Below are 17,870 nucleotides of genomic sequence, written 5' to 3'. Positions count from 1 at the left end.
TGGTTATTGTAACATTGAAATAGACAACAAATGGGTTTGTGTATCATGTTGATTTAGTAAGATTCAATCTATGAAGAAAGACAAGAGATTTGTAAAAGTCTTTTTTTTCATGCATCAAAGTTGGTTGTTCTCGTCTCTGGTACATTACTGGCACAGTGAGTATTATGGGGATAGTTTATCAGAAGCACTGTGTGTCTCTCTCTCGCTCGCTCTCTCTCTTTCCCCCTCTCCCCACCTCCCCATTAGGATACACCACAAGAATGGACGTGGACCCGTTGCAGGACCTGTGAGTAAAATGTCAGCTTCTGAGGGAGGAAAGGGAAAATAAACCTCGACGCCCATGATTCCGAATCAAATAATTTTAGCAAGAGCACATATCAGCTCTGGTCTGGCCTGGGGGACACATTCCTATTGCAGTTAGTCCAGGGGTTGATTGCTCCTTCCATTAGCAAAAGAAAAACGCTAGCCCACCCCACCCCCCAGCTGAGCTGAAGTAGCTAGGGGAAGAGTCTTTAACTGATAATTCAGAAAGAATTTTAGTAGCGGGAGGGGGAACGGCTGCCATCATTCACAGAGCTATGAAGCCCTTGTCATGTTGAGAATGTCATAAAGGCCAGTGTTCCCTCCTATGCAAATTGCAGTTTTCTGTGCCCATTTTAAATTTAGGGAAACTTCAAGGTCCAGAATTCCAAGCAAAAACAGGACTGCATGGCCTTCTCAAACACATCAAGAGGAAATGTGAGAGTTCTGTATCAAACCAATCAGCACATTTGGGGAGGTTGGTTTAGTGACCATTCCTTCTGGAGGTTTCATTCGGTGAGGATGGTTAACCCAGTGGTCAACGGTTATTAGGCCATTCAGAGACACTGTTGGTTCAGGGGGAGCGCGCATCATCGCTGCTGCAACATGAAAGTAAGGGAAACCTCAACAATTCAAACTTATTAAAAACATAGGGCCTGTGAATGGAGGAGGTCCCCACCTACTAGGCCCACTCCTCCCCATACCCAACATCTAAAAAGGACCAGCGTAAACCAACCAACAAGGCCATATGGCAATCCCATTACATACCAGAACACAGCAGGTGAGTCTCGTTTCTAGACGCCTCATAAAACCCAATGGAGCAGTCCATGCAGAACGGGCCGCCGTAGCTGTGATAGCACTCACAGAGCCCATTGCCAGCACGTGTGCCGTCGCCGTCGCATCGACCATTCCCATTGCATGGCCGCTCGGAACCACCAACACACGCTGCAGGGAAAGAATAAACAAGCATTGCAGACGCTGGCAAATACTCTGAATGGATCCCATCCAATCCAACCAGACCTCTTTGCGCCGTCACCATGATGAAAGCGGTTTCAATGCACATTCTGTTGGGCATGCACCAAACTTACAGTTAGAGATCAGAGACAGAGTGGGGTCATGTGACAAAGAGTCTTCATTTAGAAACATTGTAGATTATGAGCCTTAGACGCAGGTGATATATTCTATCCTGAAATGACAATAACGATTCTGCTTCCATTGAAAGAAGCCCATTCAGGGCCCTTTCTCTTGAGTGAAAAAGGATAGAATCTTCTAAACTTCTGCCAAATATGATAGTTGAAGTGTACACTGGTTCAGAGCATTGCCTGAAAGTGGGATTCAGCATTCACATCCAGGGAAGGGTGCTTTGCCAATCAGGTGGCTGGAATGGTGGGCGAGAAGACACATTCTCTGCCCGCTGTTCGAGCCATCCAAGAACCTTCACCGGGAGCCAGATTTTTTTTTATGTGAGGCGTCACCGGGACCTTCTCTCCAGGTTGCCTCCCCCACACCAAAACAAACCATACCCCATCCCCACTTCCTCCCTCCCAGTAGACCGCATTTATTTCCCACTTGGGCCTACCTAGGATCGGACTGGCGTGGCAAAGCTGGGGTGAAAGCCATATTCATTCATCCCATATGAAACCTAGGCATTCTGCAAATCTATTCAGTGGAATTTGCAGTTGACTTGCTAGATCCACAGACTTTTCTAGTGAATGTTCACCCGGGCCCCATTTACTTTCTTTCCCCATGCCGGGACTATCCACAAGACCAAATGTAGAATTTAAATTCAAGCTATGCCTTAGGGAACATTGGACTAGACCAGAGGTCTGTAACCTGTGGCTCTCTGAATGTGTGGATGAGAACTCTGATGTTCCCTCATAATTGACTATGTTGGGTAGGCAGTGCTGATGGAAGTTACATTTCTAATCAGCTGGAGAGTCAACGGTTGCAGACTCTGAACTTGATCCCATCGAGGAAAACACTCCGTGCCCTTGTAACAGCTGCGAGTGAATGTCTCCTACTTGGGTCATGGACGTCCAAATCCGCGAGTGAATGTCTCCTACTTGGGTCATGGACGTCTAAAGCCACCGCTGAATGAGGCAATGCCGCGATACACGGCACCGGCTAGGTCGGAAGATGCCAGAGATGGAACAATAAGATCCCTGGCAGCTGTCCATCAGCCTCAAATCTCCTACACAACCTTTGAGTATGTCCAAATCTGCAATATGGCCCAGGGGAAGTGCAGTGGGCAACCTGCAGGTCTTACATTTTAATCCTTATGTCACCAGTTTTGCAATGCCACCTGGACCCACGGAGGGCTCCTTCAGGCGGTGAGGCCTTTTATTTTTTAGCCAACAGTACTTTGGAATGCATATAATGTAATTTTGCATCACTCGTGAAGAGTTCCAGCTTGCATAGTGATGAACAGACAGCTATGTGACCACAATACACAACATTGAGTCGGATAATAGTACAAACCGTTACTTGCGTCACCATGAAAATGCTGGTCGGTCAGGAAGCATCAATACGATCAAGTTAATTGTCTTTACGAGACACTTTGGAAATATAGGTGGACTAGATCGGCCCAACAGGATCCGACTCTGGAATGGTCCAGTCCAGATTGGAGAAGATGCAAAACCAGTGGAAGGAGAATTCAGATAGACATGAGGCGATTTAGGGCCCTCTTGTAGAAACACATGGGTGAGGTGTACAGTAGGTTGGTATGTAGTTGCGTGTGTCCCACTTCCTTTCCCCCACTCTTAGTCTGGATTATGTGGGTTTACCTACTGTACCTACATCCCTTCCATTATGCCTCAAGTCTACAGGTCTCCCCTGTTGCATCACCCCATAACATCCACCAATTGACACAATCTTTCTTAAAGGGTGGAATAAACTATAGTTATTGGGTATGAAATGGCACTTCTTTTGTACACTCACCAAGTTGTTACTTGTTAATATTACTTTTTAAATTAACTATAAATACAAACGTTGGGTGCAGTCAACAGAGACATGGGCATTCTGAGTAAACACAATTATGTCATGCAGAGGAACATTCAGAAGATGGAGTAGTGAGCCGAGATGAACGACCCTGGGCAGGGGTTACTCACAGAGGCAATCGGGTCCGAAGGTGCCAGGGGGGCAGCAGACCTTCAGGCTGTCCATACATAGCCACTGGAAGAGGTCAGGATACTGCTGCTGCCTGCCATGGTGAAGAGGAGGAGCAGGGAATCAGAGGAAAGGAAACAAGAAAAAAAGACACCGGCTTACTTGATGCCAGTAAGCCTTATTTGACCTCCCCACCGCCCCGAAGACACCAAAAGACTACTTGCAAAGAAAGGCTGTCTATGTATCCTGAACACTCAATGAATTCTGAATATTACTGTAGAATATAACTGAGTAATTTTAACTACAGACAACGTTTCTGTAGCCCTGGATTTCCTAGCCCCGGCCTGGTGCAAAGGGTGCACATTACTCCCTGGGCTCCCTTTCGCTTCCGCTCCTTCTCTCGTCTTGCTCCACTTGCATGGAATTCTCTTCCCCCGGACATCCGAGAAACGGTCCACATGGATTTTTTCAAAACCAAACTTATAGCCTACCTCCTCGCCTCCGAGTTACCCCTTTAACCTACCTCTCATCTGCCTGCTAGCTAACATTTTTGCCCCTCACATCTAACCTCCTTCTGTCTCTCACTTCCTCTGCCTCCACTCTAGCACTTCACCCATCAATGTTACGTCATGAGCACAGATAGCTGGCCAAACCGACTACCTATATTTAAAAATGTCCAATGTTGGTTGTCCTTAATCTATGTATGTCCACTTATTTAATGTCCCCGGTGAATGTTCCATTTACTTCCCTCCACAACCTGTCCAGAATGTCCCTCAAACTCACCCCATTGTAGGAAGCTCACTGCTTCCCGTCAGATCCGACTTCTTATCTAGTGTATGTTCTTTTGTGAATAAAAGAGCATTGTTCCTCCTGTATATGAATTAATAAATATCTTTCCCCAGGCCTGGGATGGACCACACAGACCACCCACGCCACTCCAGACCAGGTGGAGAGGAAGGGGCACTGGACAACCTGCAACATGAAGAAAGATTACAAACAGAACATGGGCCGCAGACCTGATTTCCTAAAGGCGCAGTACAGAGAGGGACCGTGTGGGAGTTTTTGGCCCTTGCAGGCATTTATATGTTTTTTAAAAACACAACAGGCCAACATAATACATCCTGCTTAGCCAGGTCCTCTCTCTATGGTTTCCCCCCTCACTGGCTGCCCCATGTATTGATTGGGGTTCTATGACACCCCTTCTGGCCAATGCCCCATAATAACGAACCTTGAGCAGGATATTAATAAAGGTTTATTTTTTCTCTTTTTTGACTCTTAGTCGGTTGTTTTCGTAGTGTCACAAATACAATCTTTTAATACATTTTTATTAAAAAAATGTGTTCTTTCATGGAGGTGAGTGGAATAAATAAATACAAAGGGTACATTTTGAATAGGTCTCGGTGTGAGGCCAACCCATGTGTCATTTTAAAGCTTGATGCAAAGATTCCATGCAGAGCGTTTGGGAAACAACTTTCCCCTCAGTAATCAGAGAGACTAAACAGCTTGTCCATTTTCCTTCCACTCACCAATTTTTCCTATGATTTTTTATTAAGATTTAAATTACAGCCATTCAGGGGCACAGAGTGCAACGTAAACATATAATTAGCATAACACATTACTGCACAGACGTGCAGCCTAAATAAAGAAAATAAATAAAGATCGTCCAGTAACACAGCGCCGAATGTTAGAAATCTAATATGCTTCAGTTCCATATCATTTATCGGGTGAGTGATTCAGCCTGACACGTGTTTCGAGCATAGACGTGCTCTTCATCCACGGCTTAGATGTGCAGCCGATCTTTGCACACTACAATGTAGACCAGACAGGTTGAACCACCTGCTGGAAACCCTGTCAAATCTCTTCTTCTCTACTCCCCTCCCTGATACTCTGATCCTCCTACGCCGTCCCCTCTCCCCCCTCTTTTATTCTCCTCATCTTACCTCTCTCCTCTCATGTCCTCCCCCCCCACTCTCGCCTTCCGCTTATCTCACTTCCTGTTCCCCACTCCCTCCCCCTCTCCACCCCTTCTTCCCTCATTTATCTTCACTGGCAAATTGTTCTAGTTGCTATATTACTGGTTTGACTCATGTCTTGTAATTGATTCTACTGTTATTGTATTCTTGTTGTTATAATGTAAAGCGCTTTGGCGTAAAGCGCTATATAAACGCAATAAACAAACACGTGTCAGGCTGAATCACTCGGCCAATAAATGATATGTAACTGAAGCATATGAGATTTCTAACATTTGGCGCTGTGTTACTGAACTATCTTTCTTTCATTGTACTACTGTGGTGTAAACAGGCAATATACCCACCCAATCCACCAATCCAGTGACCTGCAACCTTGTTTACCACCGATTATTCGCTTGCAAGCGCTGTGGACTTAACAGACTTTATTGTCACTAGGATTGCTCTATAAATTAAGAAAAGGCATAGGCAGGCCATAGAGGATAAACCGTTTTTGGATCAGGTCTCCCCTCCATTACTCTGATAGTTTCTTAAAATGGCCTTGATAGAGTCGCCATTCAACTATATAGGTCAATGGCGACCTCTGACCAAAATTGGCAGAGAGGTAGACACGTTAGGGATCGAAGTCACGTGTGGAGAAGGCGTGCAAACCCATAGAAATGTACCCGCCCTACTAGAGTCAAAACAGAACATTTGCAGGAAATAGGAGAGGCAGGCAACAAACTGCGTGGAGAAGGCAGATAAAGCCGTTTATAAGGGGGAGATATAAACAGGGAGGGAGGGGACAGAAGCAAGTTAGAAAGGGGCATCTTGGAACATAACCAGCTAGGGGCGGGGAGGGAAACATATGGCCCGCTAAGAAATATGGTGCCTGCATTCGGAAATGCCAACATAAGAGACCAGGTCTCTAAATACCAGCGCCAAATGATATCTTATCTGAACCCCAGGACTTGTGATATTTGGGGTATCCCATAAAGGTTAAGCCAAATAAGTGAGTCACTGGCTCAAAATAATCTTGGTAGTAGCGAAACAGCCCAGCAACCGGAGTTCTGGGAGGTTCCTGTAACACTGTCTTCAAGGTCGAAGGTGTAGATTCCATAGCACCAGTTAAGGAGAGCTATTAAACCAGGGATTCCCATTTAATCTGATTTCCTAGACCACATCCCATAACTTCACATTCCGGGAGATTTACGTCGTTAAGCCCTTTTACTCCTTCACTTATTTAGAGTGAATTCACAAAGATATTTGAAATGTGCCACTATGATCTTAAAGGCAGGCGCTTGACCCACAACAGGTCCGCTATGCAGTACCAGGGGTGTCCCAGAGTATTCATCAATGATTTGCTCGAGCACGGGGGACCAGGCCTGGAGCTGCAGACGCCAGAGACTCCTACTTCCGGGGTAGGGGAGGCAGACGCCAGGGACTCCCACCTCTGCGGTAGGTGATGAAGGCATGGCCTGGAGCTGCAGATGCCAGGGACTCCCACCTCCGGGGTAGGTGATCAAGGCATGGCCTGGAGCCGCAGACGTCAGAGACTCCCACCTCTGGGGTAGATGATGAAGGCATGGCCTCGAGCCGCAGACGCCTGGGACTCCCACTTCCGGGGTAGGTGATGAAGGCATGGCCTGGAGCTGCAGATGCCAGGGACTCCCACCTCCGGGGTAGGTGATCAAGGCATGGCCTGGAGCCGCAGAAGTCAGAGACTCCCACCTCTGGGGTAGGCGATGAAGGCATGGCCTGGAGCCGCAGACGCCAGGGACTCCCACCTCTGGGGTAGGCGATGAAGGCATGGCCTGGAGCCGCAGACGCCAGGGACTCCCACCTCTGGGGTAGGTGATGAAGGCATGGCCTGGAGCTGCAGACGCCAGAGACTCCTACTTCCGGGGTAGGTGATGCAGACGCCAGGGACTCCCACCTCTGCGGTAGGTGATGAAGGCATGGCCTGGAGCTGCAGATGCCAGGGACTCCCACCTCCGGGGTAGGTGATCAAGGCATGGCCTGGAGCCGCAGACGTCAGAGACTCCCACCTCTGGGGTAGATGATGAAGGCATGGCCTCGAGCCGCAGACGCCTGGGACTCCCACCTCTGGGGTAGGCGATGAAGGCATGGCCTGGAGCCGCAGACGCCAGGGACTCCCACCTCTGGGGTAGGTGATGAAGGCATGGCCTGGAACCGCAGGCGCCAGGGACTCCCACCTGGCTGCACAGAGGGGCACTCTAACTCAGGAAAGGGACGCCTTAGGCCAGTCAGTCAGTCTTTAAAAAGAAAGTTAGAAGAAAAGCACCTGGCCCTTCAGGAACTTGGTGAAATCAAATCAAAAGCTGTTAGAGCATACCAGGAGGCTGGAGGAGGATCTGGCAAAGAATAATCAGGCTAGTAAGGACCAAACTCAGGAGGTGACTCTCCTGCAGCAAAAAAATTGGCCCAACACTCCCAATTCAGACAGGAAGCAAAGAGAGACAATGGGGCTCTCTGTGAAAAGAATGACAGGCTCCATAGACAGATAGCTATGCAAGAACAATTCATAGAGACCAGTAAGGCCTTAATAGAGGAAGAAAAGGTTCAGATTATGGCATGTCATCAGGGAGTAGGGGCTGAAAGAGATGAGGTAAGATGGGAGAGAGAAACCCCTGAGCATAAACTCAGGAACCCTGGCATCAGGGACTTTAATCCCTTCAAGTCTATGGACTCTGCCCCCCCATGTCCACTTGCTCATATGAACCAAGGGCCACAGGGATGGTAGACTTCAACACAATGGGAAATGTGGGTCTGACAGGTCAGCGCCTCCAGGAAATGGATGGGCGGGCATTTATGTACAGGTTCCAAAATATTAGGGCCAGCTTCTCTGATCAGGGAGACTACACAGAAGGGAGAATCGGAGAACTGGATCCTCCTAAATATAACCTACCTAGAGACCAGTCAGTAAAATTTGGTGGGGAATTCCATGAGACTAGGCCCACTAAGAGCATTTTAAAAACCTCTTCCCCACTTGGATCGTGGGGGAGGGAGGTACTCAGCCAATCCAGTCAGAAGACTCTGCTGAGCGCCACAGGTCCCAAGAGACTAGGCCCCCACATTCTGCCAGCCATTCCCAAGCTCGCAGAATCCGGGAGAGCCTAGAAGATCAGACATCCACCTCTGGTAGCAGTGCCTCTGAGTCAGAGGATGAGTGGACCAGGGTGACCAGAAGATAGGTCAACAAAGATACACTGAAGCAAATAAAGGCTATTAGGAGCGTCATCACGCCCTACCACAAAAATGCCAAATATTCAACTTGAGAGCACCTTGAATTGTTTGAGCAAATGATCAAATGATAGAGACTTTTCACCCGAAGGACTGCCAAAGCTGTATTCAGCATGTAAAGTGGACATTTTCACCTGAGTACTCCAGCTTCTTTGCGGGGCTGGAGGAACAGAACCATTCAAGATGGTCCACCTATAGGGCGGCCATCCTAAAGCATTTTTCTATTGATAGAAACCCTCAAGAGGCCAGCAAGGCAGCCTACAACCTGCAATGTGGGGAAGACCAGGCCACACAAGAATTTGTCCAAGAATTGAAACGTGCCTTTGCACAGTCCACCAGGAGGGTGCGCACTGACAGTAAGGAATTTGGCAATACCTTCTTTCATGCAATCCCTAAATACATTATGACCCAGCTGGTGAGAGACTTTCATGAGAAAAGATCACTAGACTGGGTCATTGAACAAGCAACTCGCATCTATGAAGTGCAGAAGCCACTAGAAAGTAAAAATACTAACAAAAGCCCAAAACCAACCAACTCCCCTGCTGCTGAGGTGGCAGAGGTGAAGGTTGCCCCCATTTTAGATCTGGAGATGGGGGGGCCTAAAAACATTCCCACAGAGAATCCTACCAACCCCAGACCCAGAAGGCCCTCAAGCCAATCCCAGACATGGAGTCAGGGAGGTAACGCCATCAATGGGACCACTAACTTCCCTGACTACATCAGCCCATGATATAAGGGCAACAGGCCCATCCTGGGCTCTGTGTGGACTCCTCCAGCCCAGGGGTGGGGGGGGGCGATCTAACCAGGCAGCTGCCAACCCAGGGAACTTTCCTCCTCACTTTCCCCAGGAGGGCAGTAATCCCTCAAATGCTGGGCCCAGTTTCTTTCCCCGGTACCCGTCAAACCTCAATCCCCAAAACAACCCTTCTTTCTTTCCCCACTTTCCTGAGCCCGGACAGCCCAATCCGGGAGAGGGGAGGCCAAGGGTGGAGGGGTACCAAAACTATCCTAACCAGGGGTATTATGCGAGAAGGGATAGCTACCCTTCCCGTGATCAAAAAAGGGTAGACCAGAGGACCCTGTACCAGCCAGAGCGGGTGTCCCAACTGGAGTGCCAGGCCCAGAAGCATGTTTAGGGTGCAGCAAAACCCTCCAATGAACATGGCGACTCAGAACTACTCAAATCAAGGGTCTGGTGCTCCAGGACAATGATAGGGGAAGAATCTCGACATCCCACTGGTTCCCCGGGAGGAGGCACAAGGGGATGGGGGGTGTAAAGCCTTAGAGGAAGCTTCCTTCCCCACTTGTGAAAAGCCCCTGGAAACCCAGGAACCGGAACAAAAATCTCCTGTCCCCGAAAGTCTGCAAGCTAAGTAACGGGGGGTGGGGAGGGTAAGAGAAATAAAGAGCTTAAAAAGACCCATTTTGTGGAGGAGGTGCGAATCTTCCAATTTAAAGGAGAGGGGTCCTCAGAGGATTCTGGGAAATGGATCTTCTCCTTCAGGGATGGGGGAACTCCTCCCAAAGAGAAATGGGTCCTATGAGATCCTGACCAAGACTGGGTAGATGTGGGGACCGAGTTAAAACCACCCATCATCAAACCCCAGAATGACCAGGAAGAAGATCCCCTTGTCCAAAAAAATTCTGGTGACTGCCTCCAAAAAGACGGAGCGGGGGGCAGCCCAGAATCAGAACCAGGGGAGCCAAAAACTTTCCCCATATCCAATTGCCACCTTTTTCTTACAGGTTTGCAAGATCCCAAATCACCCATCGTCAGAACCCAATGCAAAGAAATTAACCCACCAATTGGCCAAAAATGTGCATTATCTTTGCCCCCTTGAGGAGAAGGAGGGAAGATTTTATGCCCGATTCCAAATACAGGGGTAATGTACAATTTTGGCACTGGTGGACACTGGATCCCAAGCCACCCGTCTGTCAAAAAGGGCCTTTGATCAGCTGAATTCGGGAAGGGGGGGGAGGGAATACCAAATCCCTCTCACCCCTCTTCCTGGACAACTTCAGAACTTCGACGGGAATGAAATTCCTGTTGAGGGGACTGCGGATTTAGACATTAAAATTGGGCGACACAAGGTGAAGCACTCGGTCATAGTTGTGACTCCAGAGGGCACACCATGTTTACTAGGGAATGACATCCTACGTAGATTGTCTCCCCTCATAGATTGTGTAAACAAAGTCCTATGGACCTAGACTAACCGACCAATAAAATGGAAACAGAGTGTCAACCATGTCAGTTTAAATGGCACATGACACATGGTTGAAACCTGACCAAATTGAATTCCACTTCCAGAATAACCAAATCCCAGACGTAACAGTAATTGCAGTAGGACAACAAACTGGTGATGGGGAGTCCTCTCTATTTCTGGAAATCAACCTCTCTTCCAGTCTAAGGTGGCATTCCACACTGGAAGGGAACTCTCTGAAATTCTATACAAATTCACAATCAGAAAATCCTACTCCTATAGTCCAAAATGAAGATATCAGCTCAAAGCTTGGCTGATACTCAGAAAAGTGGAGAGCAGTTGTTCATCCCTATTCGGTTAAATGAAGGGAAGGAGGACTCTGTTCTCACCCGAGAGTGTGTGAACAACAGTAAGAGCTTCATCTGTGAGGCCATGTTCTGCAAACTCCCAAAAGATCCAGCCATTCCCACATTTAAACTGTTAAACAAATGGGAAATGGACCTGGAAACACCCAATTCCAAACAAATGTCAATAGGTAACAAGAGCATAGTCCATAAATGGTGGGTCGTGCGAGACGTCCCTGCTGCCTTTTATTTAGGCAGTGACATTCTCAATCACTTTGCCATTAGTTTGGACCTAATAAACTTCAAAGCCTGGTCCCGATTAACAGGTAATCGCATGGACTTTGATGACCCAGAGAAAGCATTTTGCTCAGCTCAACCGCTGCCATATGCAGTTGAAATTCAGATTGGAGAGGAAGTCACCATCCCAGAATGGACCAGACAATTCTCACTGGAAGTAAAAATTAAAAGACAGACACTGAAAAATCTTGCCGCCTTTGTTCATCTTAATGCTCATTTCCAACAGCAGGGGTTGGGGGTAAACCCAACACCACTAGTCAACATAGAACACAACACCATTCCAATAGAAGTGGATAACAGCGATCTAAAGAGTATCACTCTGGGCGCAGGCACCATTATTGAAATGGCGGTTGATGACCGACATTTTTCCATAGATTTAGGTAACAAACTGTTAGGACCAATCCCCAAGGACTGATTTGATAGTGACAGCAACGATGACAACACCAGACAGGATCTTCACCCGGCATGGGGGGAATTTCCTGTGTACACTTCCTGCCCTTATGGTAAGGAAGATGTGACCTGTGACTTCAGGAGGGATGAGGTGATCTTTCAAGTCCACAAGGACTGCCTTCCCCACCTGAAGCTATCAGTCCAAGTCAGTACTTTGACCAGGGACTTCTCCACCCAGCTGGAGGAGGCCGCTGGGATAGCCAAACCAGAAGTCTTTCCAGGCTTCAGGCAGATTGTTGAAGAGAGTCAACCTATCTGATGCCTGTGAGACTCTAGAGCAAAAGCAAAAATTGAAACAAGTTTTCTTAGATTTTCAAGATCTCTTTTTGCGGTGGACTCATAGGACTGTGGTCACACCGACATCCACACAACAATTCCCACGGACCCTGGCATGACTCCAGTGTTTGTGAAGCAATATTGCTTGCCTCTCGCATCAATGGAGTCCCTTAGTGAAATAATTAAGAACTTTGAGTCCCGTGGGATTATTTGTCCAGTCCACAGCACCTTCAATAATCTGGTGCTGGGGATTTTGAAACCAAACGGCCAGTGGAGACTCTGTGCTGACCTAAGGGAGCTCAACAAACGGGTCCATACTTCCCAATGGCCTCTTCCCTACATTGACCAAGGCCTGGCCCAGATCCAAGGGTCACAGATATTCACTGCAATTGACCTGACCAATGGCTACTGGACCGTACCTGTCAGTAGGGAGAGAGGGGTAACCTGGCCTATGTAGATGATATTCTAATCAAAAGCCCAACTCTGGAGGAACACATAGCAGAAATCCGTTATGTTCTGACACAGTTGAGGTCTGCCGGAGCAAAGGTGGGAGTGGGGTCCAGAACAAGCCAAGGCAGTAAGACAACTCAAGAGAAGCCTCTCACAAGCGCCTTGCCTAGCTTACCCTGTCAGAAACAAGGAGTTCTTCCTGGAGACAGGGTTCTCTAATACGTGCTTGACTGCAGCATTATATCAAAATCATGACAAGGTCAATAAAGTAATCTCCTGTGCGAGTAAGACTTTATCATTTGTGGAGGAAAAATTCAAAGATTGTGAGAAGGCACTCCTGGCAACGGTGTGGGCGTTGAAAAATTACCACCCGTTGATCCAGGGGGAACACATCATAGTGGAGACTCCACACCAACCTTTGCAATATCTTCAAAGTGACATAATCCGGGCCGGAAATGTGAATAATTCCCGAATTACTTCCTGGATTCTGTCAATGCAAGGCTTTCCTGCGGAGGTCAGATATGGCCAAAACAAGAAGAGTCCCCTTGTGCAAGGTCTGGCTGACTTGCATGATTGTGCCAGAGAAAACTGTCTCGAGGACGAAAGTCTAAAAATGAAAGGACAACATGGAGGCATACCTTAATTCCCCACACAAAGTCTTTGAAGAAGGCAAGTGTGAGGGAATGCCCACTGTCTATGTGGATGGATGCTCCTACCATGTTGGCAACAACGGGGAAAAGGAACTTGTGGCCGCTATAGGGAATGCATGGGTGAATGATGCCCCAAAACCCTCCGCTGGGTACAAAATCGGACCCCGAAGTAGTCAAGTGGCAGAGCTGATGACTGTGCATCAAGCCATCCTCACTGCCGTCCAACACCAACTCCACAAACTGGTCATAATCACTCATTCAGATTATGTACGGAACGGGTTCGTGGAGCACCTGGTTAATTGGAAAACCAGAGGCATTGTAATGCTCACCTGGTATCCACGGGGACGTCACTCAGCCTGTTCTGACCTCTTACAACCTCAAACCCTTCCCTGGAGGATATTCGACTGGGGACTGGGCCTGAAAAACAGGATTGGTAGAGTTTAACTCCCTATTGTCTCTGTGTGCTTGAACCCCTTCTTCCCCGGGGTCCAACCCTTCCCTTTGATCCACATCTCACCTTGTTTTCTTGGATAGTGTGCTCTCCATCTTGCTTTCAGCGCAAGGGCGCGTTGATTGATGCGGGCTTGTTGCTGCCTAGTTACTTCACTGGCAAGACTCCGACAGGTAAGTATAATGAGTCTTTTGAACAGTTCTCTAACTTTGTTCCTTTCCTTCCTTAGATGATGGCCGGCGTCTGGAGATGGCGGCATGCTGTTGAGATGAGTAGCGCTGAAGTGAGTGAGAGTGTGATGCGCGATGCACCCCTTTCGTATTTGCATTGAACTGAGTTATTTTTCTGTGTCTTTTAGGTGCCGCAACGTTTTCAGCATGGATGCCGGTTATGAAGAACAAATGCGGTGGGTAAGCGTGGTATGCGGTGCCTCTAGATGTTTCCACGCTAACCTGGAGTGTCTTTTCCCTCTTGCAGATGGATGAGAAGTTCCGGAGACAGAGTCCCCCCAGAGCGGCTGGGATTCAGGCAAGGGTTTGAAGCTCGTACAGTATTTAAAAATAAGCAAAGATTTGCAGAATGCTTACTAATGCCTTTTTTCTGTTCTTTTCTCTTTTCTTTAGGAAGAGACGTGCCGGGATGGGAATGACACCGCCGAAGATGCCCACAGAACAGAAGGAGTGATGAATGATGGGTAGAAGCACGGCAAGGTAAGGCTGTTCCTAACAGTGTTCTTGTTCTTGCAGGAGCTGAGCGCAGAAGAAAGATGCAGGCCTACTGGAGGCCGATCCGAACACGGTGAGTGTCCCGCTGCAGGTGCAGAAAACGCAAAGCATGTTTCTCAGCCTGGGTGTGGCTTAAATAGTCTCTGGATATCCCAGGTGTCTCTGGGCTGAACCACACCCAAAAGACTAGACCGCACATGCAGTTCTGGGAACCAAAATATGTGGAGGCATCCATCTTGTCCCCATCAATGCATTACAAGTCCAATCCCCAAAGTTATCCTATGTGGGTGAGTGAATTTGCTGCCACAAGTGCCAAGTCTGACTCCAAGTGGGTCTTTGGAGGGATGGAGAGGCCCTTGAGGGCCATGTTGGTGATCGTGGCCTGGCTCCAGCCTGACATCTTGGAGGGCTGGGGACATGAGGGGCAGGAATCATGACAGGCATGCTATGTGCTAATAATAAACCATTGAAAAACGGAAAATTAATACAAAATATTGATGATCTGGTTATCTCGAAAGGGATGACCATCTACTGGAAAAGATCAAGGGTCATTCTAAAGTAGAGGGACCAGACAAAACTGGAAATGACCTAGCTGATCAGCAGGCCAAAACCGGAGCCATCCAAGGGGGATCTACTTGAGATCGAGTCCCTGTTGGGGGAAATCCAGGTCACTGCTATCACTAGATCCCAGACAAATGCTCACAATGAACTCTCAACTGCACAATGGAGTAAGGAGACCTGAGATGCTGATTTGATTACAGCTCAAAAGGGGGATCCAATAATTGGTAAGTTTTATCAACACATGGAGGAACCTGAGAACTTTCCCCTGACGGATACCAATTACATTGGGAAAGAGGACCTTAGAGTGTTGATGAAATGTCCAAAGATTTTCAGAATCCAAGGTCGGTTTGCTGGTGAGGAGATCCATATCTGGCCAAGACCAGTGGGTGGTCCCTACTTCATTCCAAAGCCTGATGCTAAATCACACCCATGATGCGGCCACAGACGGTCATCGGGTGTTTGACACGACATTAGAAATCTTGCGAGAGGTAGCATACTAGCCACACATGGGGCAGGACCTCGACCAATACTTGAAGGGGTGTCTTGTGTGTGCACAATTTCAGCCAACATCACTCACACACCGTGCTCCCCTCCAAAAGAGGGAAATGACACTGCCTTGGTCAGATTTGCAAGTCAATTTTATCAGGCCCGTGATTCGCTCCTCTACGGGGAACAAGTACACGTTGGCTGTAACATGCTTGTTCACTAAATGGGTGGAATGTCTCCCGGCCCCAAAGGGCAAGGCAGAAACAGCAGCTGAAACAAAAAAGTAGCAATAGTTCTCTGTTTAGAACAAAAAGGAATTGGTTGCACTTGTTGGTTTACAGTCACTGTTGCTTCACAGTTCAAGGTTGACTGAATGAACAGTTGTGGGGTCAAAATGCTTGCAATCACTGTTACTTCACAGTTGGAATGAAGTTAAATACTTTAAATCACTGTTGCTTCATTCAAAATTGTTATCGCAGTTCCATTAAGTCTGTTAACCATGTGTTAACTGTGTTGTTCCTTTGTTTGTTTTGTTGCCCGTTCTGTTGCCCTAAATACTTTAAATCACTGTTGCTTCACAGTTGGAGGTTCGCTAAGTTTTGGGTCTAGAATAATCAGAGGTAATTGGTCAAAGTCTAGGCCCTCTTCTGTTTCAAAATTGTTATCGCAAAAAATTGCCTTACCTCAGCGCCACCGACAACTATAGGACGTGGAGAGTAGCCATAGAAAATCTCTTGTGATTTCGCCATTTCCTTTGAAACATACCTACTACAGTGCATACGCAAAGCAAGGGCTACTCAAGAACCTCAGGATACACAACGCATAGCATTTTTGATGAATATTTTTCATATTTGTTTCCATGCATCAATATACCTCTAAACCGTACTAACCCCTGAAGATCCGTCACCAACCAGACGGTGAAACACGTGTTGGGCAACAGAACGGGCAACAAAACAAACAAAGGAACAACACAGTTAACACATGGTTAACAGACTTAATGGAACTGCGATAACAATTTTGAAACAGAAGAGGGCCTAGACTTTGACCAATTACCTGTGATTATTCTAGACCCAAAATTTAGCGAACCTCTAACTGTGAAGCAACAGGGATTTAAAGTATTTAGGGCAACAGAACGGGCAACAAAACAAACAAAGGAACAACACAGTTAACGCATGGTTAATAGACTTAATGGAACTGCGATAACAATTTTGAATGAAGCAACAGTGATTTAAAGTATTTAACTTCATTCCAACTGTGAAGTAACAGTGATTGCAAGCATTTTGACCCCACAACTGGTAATTCAGTCAACCTTGAACTGTGAAGCAACAGTGACTGTAAACCAACAAGTGCAACCAATTCCTTTTTGTTCTAAACAGAGAACTATTGCTACTTTTTTGTTTTATCCGTAATAGGACTTTTGAATTATATGCATTTTACTTTCTAAGTTTTGGTCTTCGATGTTCAACCACTTGGGAATGCACTAATTAAACTATACCAATTTGGGTAAAAGCACTTATTGTGATATAACAGTCTACATAAATGTATTTCTAGATCATATAACTTTTCCAACCTGGGCTAAGTATTGAAGAACATATCTTCACAGAATACATCAGTATCACAATTTAACTATTAGTGGAGCGCGAAACACCTAGAGGTCTAAATAGATAGTTATTTAGTTTTGTTTCCCTTTGCAGTCTAAGGGTAATAGACCCCAGTCTCGCAGCTCCACTCCCCCTCTCTCTCTAACATTTTGAGGAGCGCCGGAATCAGCCCAAGACTGTTCCAGTATATACTAGAAACAGCAGCTGCCCTGATGATCAATCACATCTTCTCGCGTTTTGGACTACCCCAAAGGATTGAGTCAGACCGAGGTAGCCACTTCACTAGCGAAGTGATGACAAAGATGTGGGAGATACTTGAGGTCAAAAGGAAACTACACATTGCCTACTGGTGCCTATAGTGGGGGAGTTAAGAGGTACAATAAAACTATTGTGAGCATATTAAAAAAAGTTTGTGGCAGATTCTGGGCCAAGTTGGGATATTCGATTACCACTTGTCCTAATGGCCATCAGATCTACCCCTTCTGCTGCAATAAAATGTCTCCATTTGAGCTGATGACTTGATGAAAAATGGTGCTTACCCAGCATCTGCTCTACAGAACCCAAGAGCAGACCTTGATAAATGCCTCCACAACTCAAAGTATGTTGGGAATCTGAGAAAACACCTTCAACATGCCTTTGCCTATGCTCAGCAGAATCTAGAAAGATCTGCAGACAGTATGAAGACCCACTATGATCTTAAGACAACTAAAAAGGAATACCAAGTAGGAGACCGGGTCTACTTGTACAATTTCCAAAGGAACCA

General features: G+C 47.0%; 1 protein-coding gene across 1 annotated transcript in view; it reads right to left on the bottom strand.

Annotated features, from left to right (window-relative positions):
* Positions 1–17,870, bottom strand: part of CRELD1 (cysteine rich with EGF like domains 1) — a 204,563-nt gene that overhangs the window by 78,610 nt on the left and 108,083 nt on the right. Inside the window, exons 5-6 of the mRNA XM_069643263.1 lie at positions 3,408–3,499; positions 1,069–1,245 (exon numbers count right to left, since the gene is read on the bottom strand). Coding sequence (XP_069499364.1) covers positions 1,069–1,245; positions 3,408–3,499 — 269 coding nt within the window. The remainder of the gene's footprint in view (positions 1–1,068; positions 1,246–3,407; positions 3,500–17,870) is intronic.

Source organism: Ambystoma mexicanum, chromosome 2p (genome assembly GCF_040938575.1).
Source record: "Ambystoma mexicanum isolate Mex_15411 chromosome 2p, UKY_AmexF1_1, whole genome shotgun sequence".
In the NCBI taxonomy this organism is placed as follows: Eukaryota; Metazoa; Chordata; class Amphibia; order Caudata; family Ambystomatidae; genus Ambystoma; species Ambystoma mexicanum.
The sequence above is the reverse complement of the archived record's forward strand: the minus strand, read 5'-3'. Positions and strand labels throughout refer to the sequence as shown.